General features: G+C 42.0%; 1 protein-coding gene across 5 annotated transcripts in view; it reads left to right on the top strand.

The window, feature by feature from the left end:
- nfic (nuclear factor I/C) overlaps window positions 1–14,013 on the top strand; it is a 41,920-nt gene extending 27,907 nt beyond the window's left edge. For 2 of the 5 annotated variants that reach the window (XM_085773359.1, XM_085773357.1), the window contains exons 5-13: window positions 1,333–1,407; window positions 2,360–2,434; window positions 2,803–2,935; window positions 4,033–4,154; window positions 4,791–4,904; window positions 5,325–5,482; window positions 7,100–7,280; window positions 9,246–9,334; window positions 11,537–14,013. In XM_085773359.1, the coding sequence (XP_085629485.1) occupies window positions 1,333–1,407; window positions 2,360–2,434; window positions 2,803–2,935; window positions 4,033–4,154; window positions 4,791–4,904; window positions 5,325–5,482; window positions 7,100–7,280; window positions 9,246–9,334; window positions 11,537–11,557 (968 nt within the window). In that variant the 3' untranslated portion in view covers window positions 11,558–14,013. The remainder of the gene's footprint in view (window positions 1–1,332; window positions 1,408–2,359; window positions 2,435–2,802; window positions 2,936–4,032; window positions 4,155–4,790; window positions 4,905–5,324; window positions 5,483–7,099; window positions 7,281–9,245; window positions 9,335–11,536) is intronic. The other 3 variants (XM_085773355.1, XM_085773358.1, XM_085773356.1) reach the window with 3 other exon arrangements.
- The last annotated feature ends 4,114 nt before the right edge of the window (window positions 14,014–18,127 follow it).

Raw genomic sequence — 18,127 nt, 5'->3', positions numbered from 1 at the left:
AACGTCTGTGAGCACACGATCAGATGTCTGTCTCAGACTCCATGTGAGCTGGACATCTGGACGTTCCCTCAGAGGACTGATCCATTTATACACTTGATAAAAAGCCCAGGAGCATTTCCAGTTCAATTCTGGGACATATATGGCGATGTAGAATAATCCAAGCTATAAACTTGTGGCATTGTTTTTATTGTCATGTAATCTCTGAGCTGCAGCACAGCCCAGTCATCTCACACAACATTTACAATTCTCTTCTCACAAGAAAAACACACAGTGACCTGAAAAAACCCAATAACCCCAGGTAAGACCGTGGTACATAATCACTCCACAAGAACCTACTGTACAGTACTGTTTATTTGGTTAAACAAAGATCCCAACAGACATGAGCTGGGAAAACTGGTGGAAAATTATTGGCAGTTAGATGAATGGTGTCAGCCATGTTTAGTGGAGTCAGTGGCACTCAGAGGGCAGAGGTCATTAGACAGGGAGGTGGTAGACATTGATAATGGATATTAGACAACCTACAGTATTATGAAGAATGAGAAAACATGTCTTATTGTACGATGTGTATGGATCATGTTGAATGTTGAATGTAATGGAAAACCTGACTTGTGTAGAACTGACCTGCTGCTGGTTGTCTCTGAGAGTGGAAAGATGAAGTTTGTGTCAAAGCAGTGAACAGTGATCTACAGTGAAGTCCACACTGACTGATGACTGTGCAGAGAGTCACAATAGTATTTGTAAAATAGTGTGGGTGGAGCTGTGGGGGAACAAGGAGAGAGAGAGACACAAGGCCGAACCCCTTTCGGCCGTAACAGAGGTGTTTTGGTTGTAGATGAAAATGTTTTCAAAGTGACCTGAGTCTGGACAAATTTAGGTACAGCAGGTAATTCACCAGTGGAGACACTTTAGTCACAGCGGACATGACAGTGATGACACAAATGTAGCTGGTTGTTTTCACAATGGATTCCGTCACAGTCAAGTGTCTCAGTAAGACGCCTTGACAAAATGAGACATTATCTATGATCAGTCAGAAGATCTGTCATGTCTTACTGTGCTCTGATGCTGTTGGGACAAAGTAAACTTTATCAGCACTGTCAAATATTTAATTAGATGGAATTAGATGAAAATATCCTTTTATCTTAATTATTTTGTCAAACCTCTAAGATTCACACAACGCTCTAAAAAATATTATTATTAAAGTGTCTTTCTTTCTTTATTTATTTATCTCTATTTAATTTATCTAATAAGTGTCTTGTTAAAATTGTCCAGCTTTATTGATCTCTGAAAGTGATTTAATCAACCTCCTCTCTGTCTGTGTGTCTCTCTCTCCAGAGGCAGAGCAGAGCAGCAGTCCCAGTCGTACGGGAGTGGGTTCAGATCAGGAGGACAGTCGAACCACCACCATGGGTACTGTGATGTATCTTCTATACTTGCTGATTGTGCATTTTTCCTTATCATTTTTCATTTTTCATTTTGTTCATTTGTTTGTCTGTCACTTATCTTCTCATCAGTTCAGTCATTTAATTTTATCAGATCTTAGGGTGCTCATTTCTGTTTCTAGATTCTGAGCATGAAGAAAAACGTTTCACTCTTAAAACAAAACACACACATTAAAGGGACATTGTGTAACTTCTCCTATTATCTATTCATGAAAATCGATTATTTGGTTCAAAAGTCTGTTTTTCATTAATCAATAATCCCCCCCATCAACAAACTGCAGTGTTCCTTTCAGCTCTGAATTAGCCGTTCATATCATTCATATCTACATGGAGCGGGTAAGCTCGGTGCTGCTGCCATGTGGTGTCGCCATGTTTTTACGTTCAGTGGCAGCGTGACGGTAGGAAACCACGGAAACTCAGCGGAGACACCGGAGCTGTCGGCTCAGGTCGAGGTGGCGTCTGTGAAAAGTCACCGCGGTAACGCAGTGAGGAGGAATGGAGCGTTACACTGATGCTGCATTCACCTGCAGTCGGGCAGACGGCCGTCGCTAACAAACCAGATGTCATTTTAGTCACAGAAGTTGAGAGAAAGTCGGTAAAACGTGGGTCAGGTCAACAATACGACATCGCCATGACAACATTGTCACGTGTATTGTTTTGCCTCATGCTGACAGACCACTTGTTTACATAGAGGCTTGTTTATGACGTTACGTGCAGCGGCTGTCGTCCGTCTGCCGTCTGCCTAATTTCACGTGAATGCAGCATGAAAAATACGATTGAGTTGCTTGCGATTTCCAACCGCAACGCTAGATGGGAGGAATTCCTACACAATGTACCTTTAAAGACAAAAGGGAAACAAAACACAGTGAAAGACAAAGAAACCCTCACACACACTGTCTAACTCCTGGTGTGTTTCACAGATGGTCCTGAGTTCCAGGAGAGTTTTGTGACATCAGGAGTTTTCAGTGTCACTGAGCTGGTCCAGGTTTCAAGAAGTAAGTTCTTGTGCATCACGTGACACATGAGTGTTTTACATCAGACGTCCTACTGTAAATGTAGAGTCATTCAATGCTATTTACTTAACTGATCCAGGGTAACAGTTAGCACATTGAAGGCATTGTGTTACATGTGAAATTTATTCTAAGTAAACCAGTCAGGTGTGTATTTGTGTGTTGTAAATGTTGTGCATGTTGATATCAGGTTTTGGTTGAATCTTTCCATGACATGACTCAACCTGTGAGCAGGTTGAGTCATGTAGATTCGACCAGTGTGATGTGTGATGTGAACACATGTTTTGAGAGCCTGATGTTCAGATCGTAACCACAGTGTGTGTGTGTGTGTGTGTCCTTCCCTGTGTGTGTAGCTCCAGTCGTCACAGGAGTAGGACCCAGTTTCTCAGTGGGGGAGCTCCAGGGTCATCTGGCCTATGACCTCAACCAGTCTGTCAACCAGCCAGTCAGCCTCAGACGATCACTGGCCAGCACCTCATCCAGCGGGTAAACACACACACACACACACACACACACACACACACACACACACACACACACTGTAGTTTACGACAGGGATGCAAGCCATCACATTTTGGCAGAAATTGTGACTTTCTGGGACAGAAAACAGCTGTTCGTGCTAATTTTGACTATGTAGTAATATAAACATTGACTAACTTTATCTGTTTTTATAGTAAAGTTGAACTTTTGTTTAGTTCTGATCTTGTTCTATGTTATTTTTTCCCTCATTAAAAGCTTAAAAACTGTTTTTGTACATAATATGAAAGAGAGTGTGATACGTTTAATTAAGTAATGTTTATTTATATAAAACCTTTTACAATTGAGTACTTAACATCATAAGGAATCACAAGTTCAAGATGAAGAAATAATTGGTGGTGTCTGTCATCAAGCTGCACATTGTGTACATCATGTGGTGTTAAAGCACCTGTCCTGTGTCATAATGTGAATCTCAACAGTGGATTCAGTGAAGCTCATATTATGTAAAGTAGGTTTGTGGGGTTGTCAAAGTAATTATCAGTGTTGAGTGCTCTATTGTTTAACATGAGCACCGGGCTCCTCTACAGCTGATAACATCGATTCAGTCACAATCTGTCCTCCTCCTCCTCCTCCTCCTCCTCCTCCTCCTCCTCCCCTACATCTCTCTTCATCAGCTGCTGTGAAATGTGCACTTACTACATATTTGTATATACATACTGGTATGCAGTGATATAAGTCATACAATAAATGATTGTACTACTTCACTTTGGTTGTCTAGACACGTATGTGTTGGCTCCTCTCAGCGTGAGGCTGAGGGTCATCTGTGACCTTTGACCCCAACGATGTCAGCGTGAAAAACTGACAGTGTGAAGTTTGACCGATGTGTCCACTGACCACACATGATGTAGCATTATAGCCTAATAACCCCGACCTTAGTTCCCTGACCAGGAACTAAGGATCAAGGGTCATAGACATTTTTGCCATGTTTCTTCCATGAACTCACCCAACTGCACTGTAATGTGACACTCAGTAGATGGTGGTTTTACACTTAAATACTCAAAAATAAGAACTTGAATGTCTGAGTGCCTCTGTCTGTGTGTCTGTAGGAGTAAACGTCACAAGTCTGGCTCCATGGAGGAGGAGGCTGACAGTCCAGGAGGGGAGTATTACCACTCTCCTTCCTCTCCTGCCAGCAGCTCCAGGAACTGGACCGATGACATGGAAGGAGGTAACAGAGCAACAATAAGACTGCTGTGTGTTCTGGGAGTGATGACTGAATATGTTACTGTTACACCCTGCCGGCTCTGTTCAGCAGCAACAGCAACAGTTTTGACACTGATCACCATAGGGACAACACACAGTCAATCAATCCACCAATCAAATTTCATTTATACCTTTCACCTGCACCTTTCAAAGCAAATAAATGCCATTCAAAGTGCTTTACATTTTGATTGAAAAAGTATATGAGGTGAAACAAGAAGAATAACATGGAGACTAATGCACGAAGATTAAATACAACAATAAAATATAGCAATAGTAAAAAATAACAACTTTTAACGACAATAAAATTTAATAAAATAGAATAACATAAAATGCAGGATAGAAATATAGGGCAAAATATAAAAAAAACACTCAAAAGAAAGATAACGATAAGAGCGAAAAAAAGTAATAAAATAGAAGAATGTAAAACTGTAAAACTGACAGAACATTAGTGTAGTCAGGTGATGTTTTGGATCATTAGTGGTAGGATTAGGTCTACCTTTAAATGGATGAATGCTGAGGGCCCAGTAAATAAGGGGCCCAGACCGGTCAGGAACCAGAATCACTATTTACAACCAGCACATTGTGTTTGTGTGTGTTTCAGGCCTGTCTCCCCCAGTGAAGAAGGCAGAGATGGACAGCCCCTCTCCCCAGGAAGACTCACCAAGACTGGGCTCCTTCACTCAGCATCATCGGCCAGTCATAGCAGTTCACAGTGGTCAGTAGCGCGCGCACACACACACACACACACACACACACACACACACACACACACACACCTGCAGATTTAACAACATGGTTTATGGCATGGAGGCCTCAGTACAACAGATATAAAACCATCATAAAATGACCTCATCAACTAATTCTAACTTAGTTGGAACGCTGTTACATCACATAACTTTGACACAACCTTGTCCGACCTACAGGTTCACCTGCAGCATCTCTACGTAACATGCTGCAGGAATTTACTGAACTGAGGGAGGTTTTCTGAGTAGATTTTGGTTAAGACTTTAATTAAAATGAATTATTTACACTTTAAATAAAAAGTAAGTAATAATCTTTTAAAGAAAATATTATCTTAGAATCATACAATAATTAAGTGATGTAACTGAATGTCTGTCTCCTTCTGTCATCTCAGGTCTTTCTCGGAGTACCCATCCCTCCTCGTCTCTTCATTTCCCATCATCCTCCTATTTCCCTCACGGAGCGATCCGATATCCTCCTCACCTGGCCCAGGACCCCCTAAAAGATCTGGTCTCATTGGCCTGCGACCCGGCCAATCAAACACCCAGCTCAGTGAGTACAAGCACTCTAAAGCACTACAAATACGGTTCCCTTCCTCCACAGCTTCTTACAGATTGTTTAAATCTTTGCTGACAGGTGATGGCCCACAACAGAGTTTTACTTATTTACTTCTGATTTTGTCAAAGTGCAGAAAACTAATCAGAGCCAGCTGCAAGGCTTTACTGCCAAAATGTACCATTAATGGACAAAGAAAGTAAAAACTGCTCCAACCTGACATAATGTAAGCCAGCACAGTGACAGTAAATGAAGCATGTTGGTTAAAATCTGTCTTTAAATATAAGTTATGAACTTCAAGTGGACTATCACAGGGGTTTCCAACCACCGGGCCGGGGACCGGGACCGGGCCGTGGATCATTTGGTACTGGGCCGCAGTGAGAGAATGAAAACATATATAATTGTTTGTTTTGTCTAATTTACTCTCCCAGTCATTTTATTTTGGAAATGTTGCCACTTCCGTCGGTGCCTCTTCCCAGCACTGTGCAATTCACAGACAGGTCCACAAGCACAAAAGAGTAAAAAAGCACACGACACCGGAAAAGACTCAATAATGAGACGACATACAGTAAGACCTGACGACTGCCAACAAGAAGAAAGCTGCATTTAAAAGAAAAAACAAAAGTCCTGTTTAACTTACGGGTTAATTGCAACAGGTGATTAACATGCTCCAAGCCCGCTGCATGTAATAAGTGTGGCGACAACTTCATCACTTCACAGGAAACTTCAAATCTCCCTGTGTTCTTGATTAAAGCAAAATTTCCTGAGATCGCCACAAAAGCACTGAAAACCTGCTTCCATTACAAACATATTATTTATGTTATGTGAAGCTGAGTTTTCTTTTGTCTTGTGTTTGTTTTGTATTTATTTATTTTTATTTATTTTATTATTTTTTGCCTTGTTGTTGTAGTGAGCTCTTTCTGCTCTTGTCTTATTTTTATGTTTTCTGATGGAAACTAATAAAAAGTTGGAAAAAAAAAAAGTTTTCTCCAGAGACAGCAGCAAAACGAGATGACAGAGTAGACTGGACACAGGGAACCCCATCACCCCCAGATGAGTGATTATATTATTTTATCATGGTGAGTTGTAACAAAGAACATAAAACCATGTGACCCGCTACAATCGTTTTTATATTCTATGCGTAATGTAAACAGAAGAACATACGTACGCCCCCAGGCCAGCGGTGAACGGTCCGCGGTGATAAAAAGGTTGGGAACCCCTGGACTATGACATGAAGCAGGGAACAGGCAGCTGTGAAGTGGCACCTGAAGACTACAGGAAGTGTCCACTGCTGCTGCTGCTGCTGCTCTCGTTCCTATGGTGCAGGTTTACATTTGTAGAGCTGGTCTGATGAAACCTACTGTAACAGCTGCCTCTTGTGGAGAATCTGAAGCCTGCTGGAAGTGAACGGCAGAGTTTGTTGTTGTGCTCTTCTGTCCTCACACAGTGCCGATACACACTGTGATGCAGTGATGCACCTCCTCTGAATATCTGAGAATAGATTTAGTTCAGATGTAGTTTATATACTTCAGGAGAGCTCTGACCAGCTCCAGAGTTAAAAGTGGCAGCACATGTTCTCTGTGAGTAAATCCAGTTGTCTGTCTTTATTTCTAGCTCAATGGCAGTAACCAGATTAAAGTGCCCAGTCACTACATCTCCTCTCAGATGTTGGCACCTCCCGGACCAGCACCCTCCCTGGCTCCTCCATCCTCCCTCAGTAGGCCGACGCTGCCCGCAGAGTCAAAGGCCACCACCACCTCCTCTGATGGGGGAGCAAACTCACCCACATCACCCAGTAAGTGTTCAAAAATACTAACAAACACATGGCATATACATTTATACGTGGCCTTCTGATGGGAATAGACTATTTTGAGAGATGGCAGTGCAGATGTAAGATATCACAGTGTTAAATATAAATACTCCTGGGTGGTATTCCAGACTGGCAGAGCACATATTATAAAACTGCTGACAGAGCTCTTACAGTTTTATATGACGTTAATATATGAAACCATAAAGTTATACATTTCCTTGATCAGCAAATCCCATGAACGGGTCCAGCACAACAACGAACTGCTTCTACAGCCACTTCGTCTGTGTGTGTAGACTGACACAAACATAATGTAAGTTATAGTTGTGGAGTGGGTTAAAAAAAAAAATTATGAGATCACATTATCACAGCCACAAATTAGATTATTTTATTTACATCTAATGCATATTAAGGGTCAGTGCCATAATTTGTGTGTATTCAGCACATGAGTTCCTGTGGCGTCAGCTCATTACACAGTCTGACTTCACCCTCGGCGCAGCGCAGCTGAGCTGGCACAGTGCAGTGGTCTCTGTGAGTTCACCAAGTTTAGAAAATGTAAAACTGAAGTTGTGACCACATGAAAAAGAAAGTCAAATACTAATAATCGTATAATATAACAATCTTTAGGACATTTACGTTACTAATTTATGAGATGTCAGGTGTCAGATGATGAAATTTTTAAAAAGATAGCCTAAGGCATGTGCTGTACCTCTGACTAAATCAACTGAAAATATCAAAGTATTCCTAAGAGCTAGTTGTCATTACCTACCAACTACCAATAACTTATCTCACCATGCTTTTAGTTGTGACCAATGCAGAGAGAGTGACAGGTCCAGCAGCTCAGAGGAGAGCAGGTGGAGGTGGAGGTGGAGGAAGTGCTCAAAATGTTCAATGTGGGATCAAAACTCAGAACAATGCCACCACACTGACTGTCAGTTCAAATAACACTAACACTGTCCCTCTGATGAAAATAATATGTTCATTCCAACATATTATTGCTATATTTTTATTTCCAAGAATCATTTTATTATTTCATCATCTTTAGTTCAATTTATTTATTAGTTCAGATGTCTTAAATATTTCTGGGTGATTATCGATACAGAGAGTTCCCCTGCACTTGGGAATTGATGCTAAAACTGTCATCAGTCCTGTCCTGATATCCAGTTAGGTGAAGGTGATCATTTTTATGTTAAAAAATGAAATATGTAAATATAAGATTGACATCAGTATTTGAGTCCACCTGTGGTAGATTCGGCTGATTGGGCACACACCTGTTCTATACAAGGTCTCACAGCTGACAATGCAGAGCAGAGCAAAAAGCAAGCCGTGAGCTGTCTGCAGAGCTCAGGCTCAGGCTCAGATCTGGATCCTGACAGCACAGTGACCTCCATCCTTTTGATATGGAAGCAGTTTGGAGCAAGCAGGACTCAGACCAAACTGATCAGTCAGAGGAGAAGGGTGTGGAAACACAGTGGTCACTGTTGTGTTTGTTGTAGACATCCTACTATGTTGTGATGTTACAACACCTTAAAGTGCCAGTTGCTTGCATTTAGTATCACTACCTGAGCAGAGAGCGAGTCCAGGAACCAGAGCAGAGGCAGAACCTGTGACTGTGGATACACATTACATTGTGTTTAAGTTAACAGTAAGAAACATAATATAATAATAGGAGTGTCCAACTTGTGAATTATCTTTAATATATGACTTGGCAAATTTGCCTGTTCCACAATCTGGAATACCTCTCAGGTCTATTTGGTCCAGAGTCAAACACCCAGGGACACTGAGTGAAAATATGAACGGTGTCAACACAGGCTAAACCATCCGACATAGTTCTCTATAGTAGCTCCTTTGTCATATGGAAATATTTTGTTAAAAGTTCCTCATGCAACTTTACAAGTGACATTTTGAGAGACATTAATTAAGAGACTGATGTTAATAACACGACACCCTCAGCATACTCGGCCCCTGGGACCCCCCCTGCCAATCGCTCCTCCTTTGTTGGAGTCACCCCTCGAGACCCAGGTGGACTCTACCAAGCCCAGGTTAGTATGGTTTATTTGACATTGTCAAGTTCAGTTTAGAGGGAATTCAGATGACCATACAAAACCCAGATAACTGGAGGATTAAGAGCCTTCAGGATCTGATAGGAAAACAAATCAGATCCCACTGACTCACAGCGCTACACCTGCCTGCCATTTGATTATAATATTAATATTATTATACTATATTATATCCATTACATCTCAAATTTGGTCTCTCCTTTTGTTGAATATGATTCTCAATTAGCTGCTCTTTTATTCATGATTCTTGTCTTTAAACATTTTCTCATCCCGTTGTCACTAAATGACTGACACTGTTAGTGTTGTAAATACTCTGACATAACATCTAAAATCTGTCTGACAATAAAACATCACTAGTTGGCCTCTTCAGTCTAAAAACAGGGTTGAGCTGTGAAAATGCTTCCTGTCAAGCAGCTGTGAGGTAGGAGAGTGTAGCAGGTCAGTAAGGAAATCCAGACAGGTGATGGATTAAAGGAAAGACTCTCAGTGAGGTGTCGGGCCAACACGTGCACTGAGACTCTGAACTCTACCGGGGGGATGAAGACGATGATGGTGGAGATCACTGTCGGTCCACAGCGTGTGATTCAGATCACATGATTCATATTCATATTCATCAAACCAGAGTTTATCCTTAATTCACGTGCAGACGTGAGGGCATGTATCGAAACTTTGTCACTCCTCTTCATCTTGATCACTTCCTCTTGTCATCTCATGATTAACAATGGACGTTAATGACCTAACTGTGTGGAATCTCCTACATCTGTTATGTTTCTACTCTCATCTATTCAGATTTTTCCTTTAATTCTTCACCTGACTGTAGGTTTCTGCAGTTCCACAGGGTAAAGGTAGAATATTAGTATACAATCTGCTCTATGTTGATAGCAAGTAGAGCTGGGCCATTAGTTTGGAAGGTGCTTTTGCTGCTGCATTGCAGTTTGACTGCTCTAGAAACAGCTCGGCTAATAGTAACAGCCAGGGTCTCTCTACCTCTCTCTCTCTCTCTCTCTCTCTGTCACTATTTGTCACAACTTCATACATAGTGAGATAAGTTGTTATTATAGTGTGTTGTATATAAACATCTCTATCTATACTGGCTGAGAGATCAGAGGAGATGAACATTACCTAAGTGTATCATCAGGTCTGTCTATTGTAAAATGTCAGGGCCAACCAGAGTTTTCCAGACCTGCTCATGACATGTTGGGAGCGGCTGCTGTTGCTGCTGCAGCTGCAGTGACTGTGACATTTCACTCTGATGTTTCACTGCCTGTCTGTGATCTCCAGAGAAATAAATCATCTGTCTCACAGGGAGATGTAGGAGCTGCATTTATTTATGATCGATGACCAGAGATTTTCCACAGTTTATAACTAGACTTAAAATATCCTAAAGAGAAAAACGATTGTGACTCAACTTCATTTTGTAATTTGATTGTTTGTCTTGACATGATATGATTGGTGGCCACATAGAGGCTGTGTGCACTTCCCTGTGGACTGAGGCTTTATAATAAAAAGCACATGGCTGTCTACCAAGATACAATATAGGACCTTTAAACAGTTTTATATGTATGAAGGAAATGCCTGCACTCACACTAATAGTCTTTATACATTAATATAGACCAATCATAAAAGCCCATACAGTTATTAACTGTTTTGCAGTTTTATACGTACGTGTACATTTACTTTGATGCCATTAAAGGGACAACAAGGAGTTTCTATTCGGTTATAAAAAAGTCTCACGTTAATGTGGATGAATCTCCGCTACCCACACTTGTTAATGGGCCCATTTTCGATAAATATATCGTTCTGTCTCTATCGTTATTTTGTTATTATAAGTGGTGGCGGAAATGCTGGTCGAGCCGACCAGCATTTCCTTTGTGGCGAGTCATGAGAATAACTCAGCTGAATCGCCGTTTATGGTCGGACCTACGACGGTATGTGATCGTCTTCGAACCTCTGACTTTAATTATTGATGAATGAAAACATGAGTCCGTCTTGCGCCGGTCAAAGAATTTTACGGTGCGCGCGGAGGCTCATAAATGTAGTGTGAAAACGCTTTGCTTTTCCAAAACTCCTCGTTGTCCCTTTAAATGCTCTGATATAGACATGTGTTAATTACCAGTGATGAATGATATTTCACAATCTGCCTGATGTCACAGTGAATTGTAAATGTCTGTGTTTCTCTTCCAGTCCTGGTATCTGGGCAACTGAGTGAGCTGTGGAGGAAGGGAGACTATCATGGCGGTGCTGTCCTGGAGGAGAGGAAACAATGTTGTCCAGACGTTGCCAGAGGAAAAATATATTCAGCTTTGTAGAAGCATAATGTGCAGTCATACATATATATACATATACAGTGAGGTATATTTATATATGTGTATGTGCGTGGAAGAGGCAGCCTGGATGGAAGAAGTGCGCTGCTCTCACTCAGCCATTTTGCAGCCCCAGAATGTACAACGCTCTATGACACTAAACGGTTCTCACGAACGGCCACTGACGTGAGTCGCGATCTTCATGTGGAAGCGATGGATTGATGCAGATGTCTGGTTGGTCCAGATGAACTTCAGACCAGTAACCAGGCCTCAACACACCAGATCCTGAGAAGCCTATAACCTAACTGTGTCCCCCAGGATGAGGCCTGTTGCCCTGGGATGGATGTCAGCCTTTACCCCTGCACCCTGGATCTCTACACTAAGTCCAGTACAAGGCCTCTTCCCTGGGACAGACATAGACCTCACCCCCCCTCCACCCCCCTCCTCAACACCCAGAATGCCCCCTCCGCTGCAGGTGCTGCTTATAATATATGCAAATAAGCCTCCCTTATTTTCTGAACCAACTAGAAAGAGAGATCTTGTTGTTAATATGTAAAGTTTCTTTGCACTTTTTGATATGTTGTTGATAACGTCTGACGAAAGAGCTGAAATGACGCCGTTTTTTTCTCTCTTCCCACCAAAAGACAGAGGCTTTGTCTTTTTTATTGACAATCATCAGCCTGAAACCATTAAGTTGCTTTGCGAGGATCATGTTTTTAAGACTGATTGTGCTTTTTTTATCAGAAAACAATGAGTAATAGTGGAATATAAGAGCTATATTCATGCCTCCTCGAACACAACACACAATGCTACAGTTGGAAACAGGTATAGAGTTACCAGTACACACTGGGCCTCTAGAGTATGGAGGCCTGGTGTCTTTAGCAGAGAGCATCTTTTTACATGAATATCCTGCTGCTTCCTTCCCTTCAAATGCTGATCATTTTGTCACGACCGTACTCATCCAAACGGCCCAAGGCTCCATGTTTGGAGGAGACGTGCACCTGCCAGAAGGAAATGGCTCTGTAGAGCTGAGAAAAGACAGAGACACGTTAAAACCAGGATCGTGTGGCAGCATGGCCAGCTGTAAACTGGCTCCTGAACGCAGTGTGTAGCATCCTGTACGTGTTTGTGTGTTTGTGTGTGTGTGTGCGTGTTAGTATGTGAACATTGTTCCTGCATTTTCCGCACTCATCCCTGCTCTGCTTCGAGGAGATGCTGTGTCGATTTTGTGTGCGTCTCAGAGAACACAGTGACGGGTTTTGTACTTGTGTGTAGATTAGAGAGAGACAAAGGTATTTTACACTATGGTTACGTTGAGATTCCTTTTTGAGAAAAGCGTGGTGATGTTATCAAGCTGGAGGGCTGCAGTGTGTTTTTTCTAAAAGTCGTTGGAGCTTATGACAACAGGTCATGTGCGTACTGACTGAAACTGAGCACAAAATCCAGGTTACCTGTCCAGCTCTAGAGCGACTGGCGGTCTAGAAGGTTCTGCACTGTGTAGCTCAGCCTGGGCCGGGTTGGTGGTTCAGGCTGGGGTGAGCTGGAGACAGATGGAGGGCAGGCTAGCCACAGTGTTGCCAATGGCAACAAATCAAGCATTTAAAACCAGAGTGTATTGGTCATGATCTTCATTTTTGTGCCCAGTCATGACACCGTATTTGCATTACGGCTTAACAGTATGTTTCTTTGTGGCTTTTCACAGCTTCATTTAGTCAGGAATCTTCTGAAAGGCATTTAACTGCTCAATGTGCATTTTAACTTTTTTTTTGTATTTGAATCCTCTTAATATTCGATAAGCAACATCTTACAACCACTAGTTCTCACAATAGAAGTAATAAGAGCAACATGTCAGGTCAGTGGAAAGGAACAACTCAGTCATGTTTGTGCGATTGTCAAAGATCTGAGTGGAGAAGCAGAAAAAGAATAAAATCCCAAATCAAATTTGAAAATGATTATAACAGTGATATTTGAACAGTAGTAGAACATCTCGAACATAACATTGATTCAGTGATATGTAGACTAATATTTTACAAATGGTGCCATACTTTAATTTCTGAGGCTTTGCAACTACACAGCAGTGTATTTAAGTTTGTTACCTGGGGATGTGTTCAGTTAAAGGACTGGTGTTTCTGTGTTGAGGTGTGATCAGATTGAATGCCAAGCCAATTTTTTTTGCCTCACATTATTCACTATGAACTTGACCACTGGAGGAGCGTTTTTGCATTTGGTCCCCAGAGTTCCCATGGAAACAGGGAGATAAAAGTCAACACATTATCCTTTCACTTGGAAGTAGTCAGCAGCAGTTTGCATCTTGTGAAGATGTCACTCTGATCTCACAGGTGACTGCAGAGATAAGAATGTCCTCCAAGGCTGAAACCAAAGTTTTAATTTCTTTTTTCTTTTTTTTTTGTGCAGTGAAGCTGACGCACGTCCACTGTGGAAACTTTTAATTGCACTTTGGTTTTGCGCCAAGGAAAACATTTAAGGTTTGAAGATGCAACCTTTTGGGGGAATTGATCATGTTTGACTTTTGCTCTAAAGTTTGAGGTGAAGTCTCACAGAGAGCGACCCAAACAGCCCGGGAACTCACTGTACAGACCCTCATTAGCCTGCACCAGCTGCATGTGTGAGGAGTGGCTGTGTGTGTGTTTGCAGCTCAGACTCACCAGTCGCAGTCCAGTCGAATGTTTTCCTCCAGTTTGTCCTTATTTTTAATCTCATGTCCTTGTGTTTATGCTGAAGGTGACACAGTCTCAGCTCACACAGAGGCGTCTCCACGTCCCGCTGCCTTCACGTTACAGTAGGTCTCTTTGGCCGCCTAAAAATTTGCTTTGCGTTCAGTCTGACCACGGGTGTCTGTGTCTTTTCCTTTCCCAGGATTTGGGGTCAAAGTTGACGACAGTCAGTGCCTACTGGGGGTTCAGATTTTCTACTGAAGGTGCTGATATGAGCTGGGTTTAAGGTTTAAGGTTTGGTTAAAGTTGGCTTCAAGCTGATGTATACTGCATGGTGCTGCCCTGGTCGCTGTGCTGACCTGAAGAATGCATGGCTCAAACTAATGATACCTCTCCCTCAATCCTGCTCTTCCTCCTACTCCTCCTCCTCCTCCCTCTGGGCTCTGTACTACACCAGAGGGCAGCGAATGGAAGGGGTTATCTCTTTCTTTGGATTTTAATAATTGCCCTGTTGTTAAACTTCTATTTTGCACGATATATCATAAAACACATTATGTGCCTTGCCTTTAGTTAAAGAACAATAATACATTATGGAAAAGTGATCATACTTTTCATGGTACAGCTGGTAGCACTTAAAAAAACAACAACAAAAAAAGCTGCATGTGTGATTGCTTGACATTAACCAGTGTAGCAGGTAGACAGTTTTAGGTTAAACAGTGGCAATGAGATACTGAGATACTCACCTGAGTGTTTCTCAGTGAAAACTTTCTTTAGCTTCAGCAGAGGCTGGGACAGCTCCTGTCCTCTGCGTCCATCCAACTAAACACAGACAGCTCATTTTTACAGTGTGGCATTTTGGGAAACACACATCTGCCATCATACTCAGAGTCACGTGACATTAACGACATCTCTCTCCACTGGAAACAGTGTGAACAGACAGGATTTCGCTGAGCTTTTGTGCTAAGTCGAGCTATAGGCTACATCCCACACCTCACCCCAGTTATCCTAACTCAAGGTCCATTTACTAGTTTTTGTGGCTTTAACACAAAAACGTTTCATCAGCTGATTGAGTTGGCTTAAGGACTTTGATTACATGATAACAGGTGGTTCTGTGTATAAACCCCACAGCACCAGACACAAACACCTGTTAACAAGATCAGTATGTCATTTCAGTATGTTACAGCTTAACCATCTCCATGACAACTGAGAGAGCCCTGAAACAGCTTGCAAATGAACAATGAGTTAAGATAATTGTTTGACGTTTCTGGATAAAGAAATGAACTGTAGTTCCCAAAATGTTGGACTGTTCCTTTAAGTGATGACTCTTCAGTCACATAACCAGGTGTTGATTGCACTCAGAGCCGATCTGCTTCAGTGGCTCTGCTGTTTAAAGCTCAAGTGTTGTCTGACAGGTGTGTGTGTGTGTGTGTGTGTGTGTGTGTGTGTTTGTGCGTGCGTGCGTGTGTGAGTGTGTGCGTGTGGCCTGAGCTGAACTGACATTGACATCACTCACACCAGTATTTGAAATAATGTGTCGTCCCAAAGCGTGGACTCATTGTGTTGTAAGTGACGCAGGGGTAGAGGTTATGGTTACAGTTCTGGCCACCTTGGATCTGAAAACGGCACTTTAAGCAAAACCATTGGTTCTGAAAGTGAAGCGTGGCTGAGTCCTGCATAAATGTTCACGATACAAACAAAAGCCATTTTCGGAGGCTTTGCTCAGTTCTGACGGACACAGTGTCAAACACGTGGTAGTATTTATTACAGAGGAAAGTCTTCTACTATATTGTGAACATTTTGTGAGGAGTTCAGCCACTGAATCCAATCTGATGTTAAACATCTTAAGGTTTGGGCTTCAAGACTCTGCAGCTCTCTGATTGGCCCAGAGAACACCGTCCATTTGCCTGTGTGATGATCATGTGATAAGATGTCACATGGCCATGGATGAGTTTGAGTTTTATATGAATGCATGCACTTAACACTATTCTTACTCAACTTGGCTTTTAGGTTATTTTGAATTATTTCTTGAGTTGTTAACATTATGTTGCTCGTAGGATTATAGTTTGAAACACAGCAGTGTGTATAAAAATATATGTACAACGTGGACTCATAAAAGAGATGTATAGAATTTTTTTGTCATGTTTGTGCTTTTTATTTCGGCTCTCTCGGTGGCCAAGCCGCTGAAGGTGGGACCCATGAAATGGGTGGGCTGGTGGTAAAGTACAGCCAGGAGAGAGATGATGAGTGATGAGGGAAAGAGGAGAGGGAGACAAGTGGAAGTTGAATTCAAGTGAAGTAGAAGAGTGCATATGCTCTGCCAAGGCTGCACAGTCCTCTAAATGTGTTATTTTAATGAGAGACAGTATTGAGAGAAGTCTGACTGGATCACAGGGATTGGTACTAAAGTCGTGCTGATCAGCTGTTGTGAGCAGCATCTTTAGAAAACCTCAGTCCTTTCTGAAAATGCTGCAGCTGTGTACTGGAATGAATGAATGAATGGTGCAAAGTTGCACACCGAGTTATGACCGATTCAGTGTTTTTCGGCTGCAGCGGGATCACATGACAAATGTGCAAAATCACTTAACTTTGTGTATCAGTTAGATTAAGTTTAGTTGCAGAAATGGCAGAGCAATTAAAAGAGCAAATGAAAAAAAGAGCAGAATACAGTATCTGCATATACAGTGGCTTTGTCTTAACTCAACATCCACAAGTCAGAAGAGATTAGTGAAGGTTTTCTCCATCCCAGCGGTCCACAGCAAAGATAATTAGATGCAGGTCAAAGTGTGTTGGAGCTGAACAGATGAGAGCAGAGGGGAGAGCGTCACCATGTGATGGAGCTGGTGGAGAGTCTGAGACACATGATGGCGCTGTTGCTCCAGACACCTGAAAGTGATTCTGGCTAGTAATGTCCTAAATAATATCACCATGGTAACACACCTCTGACTATAACCAGCAACACCAAATATGAAGTTGGACTGTGATACTGACATGTCTGCCGCTCTACAGCAGCAGCTTAAATGCTGCTTCCATGGTTAAAAAAAAAAAAACGCCTGTGATGGGACTGATGTGGTTCGCTGAGCTGTGATGTGTCTGTGGTTAGGTGCTGGTTGCCTAGCAACACTATAGTCCAGCAGAGAACTGTAGGTGTTACATAAATGTGGATAGAAACATGAAACATGACATAAATCCTCCTTGAATATTAGCCTACTCTTTTGATAAAACACACTCGTCCATCACTCAAAAATTCAAGATGGCTGCCATGTCTGGCCATTTATTCCATCCACTGTTTTCTCAAATGAACAGTTGGGTCATACATTTAACACTGTAGGAGGTGACTGCTGACTCATGCAGAACTTTTGGTACATCATTCATTAGTCCATCGTCGGTAAAGAAATCTGTGGTAAAGTGCATGTCTCTGTCTTGTGTCAGAAATAGCAGCCGTCTTGAACTTTTAAAAACTACTGTTTTCTGCTGCACTGTGCAGGAATGAGAAGGAGGACCAGCTGTGGCCCCAGACAGATGAAAACATTTTTAAATGAAGGCAGAACACGATGGAGGACAGGTCAGGTGTTTGATCACTCCTGGAGTGTGGACACAAAAACGCCAAAGCAGAACCCTCAACCCAATACAACCAAAAACTGAAGCCAAAAATGTCCATCCATCCACCTGCTAGTGTAACGTGCACTGTAGAGGTAATGCAGTGAAGGACTGTGGTAGCTTTGTGGTTGTTGTGTCTTCTCCAGCTGCTGACCAACATGACTGTGCATATTTTACTTTGTGAATCTTAATACTGTTTC

Source organism: Trachurus japonicus, chromosome 4, assembly GCF_045865225.1.
Source record: "Trachurus japonicus isolate A0001 chromosome 4, Traja_1.0".
NCBI classification, from domain to species: Eukaryota; Metazoa; Chordata; class Actinopteri; order Carangiformes; family Carangidae; genus Trachurus; species Trachurus japonicus.
Note: the sequence above shows the minus strand (reverse complement) of the source record. Positions and strands in the feature narration are given on the sequence as shown.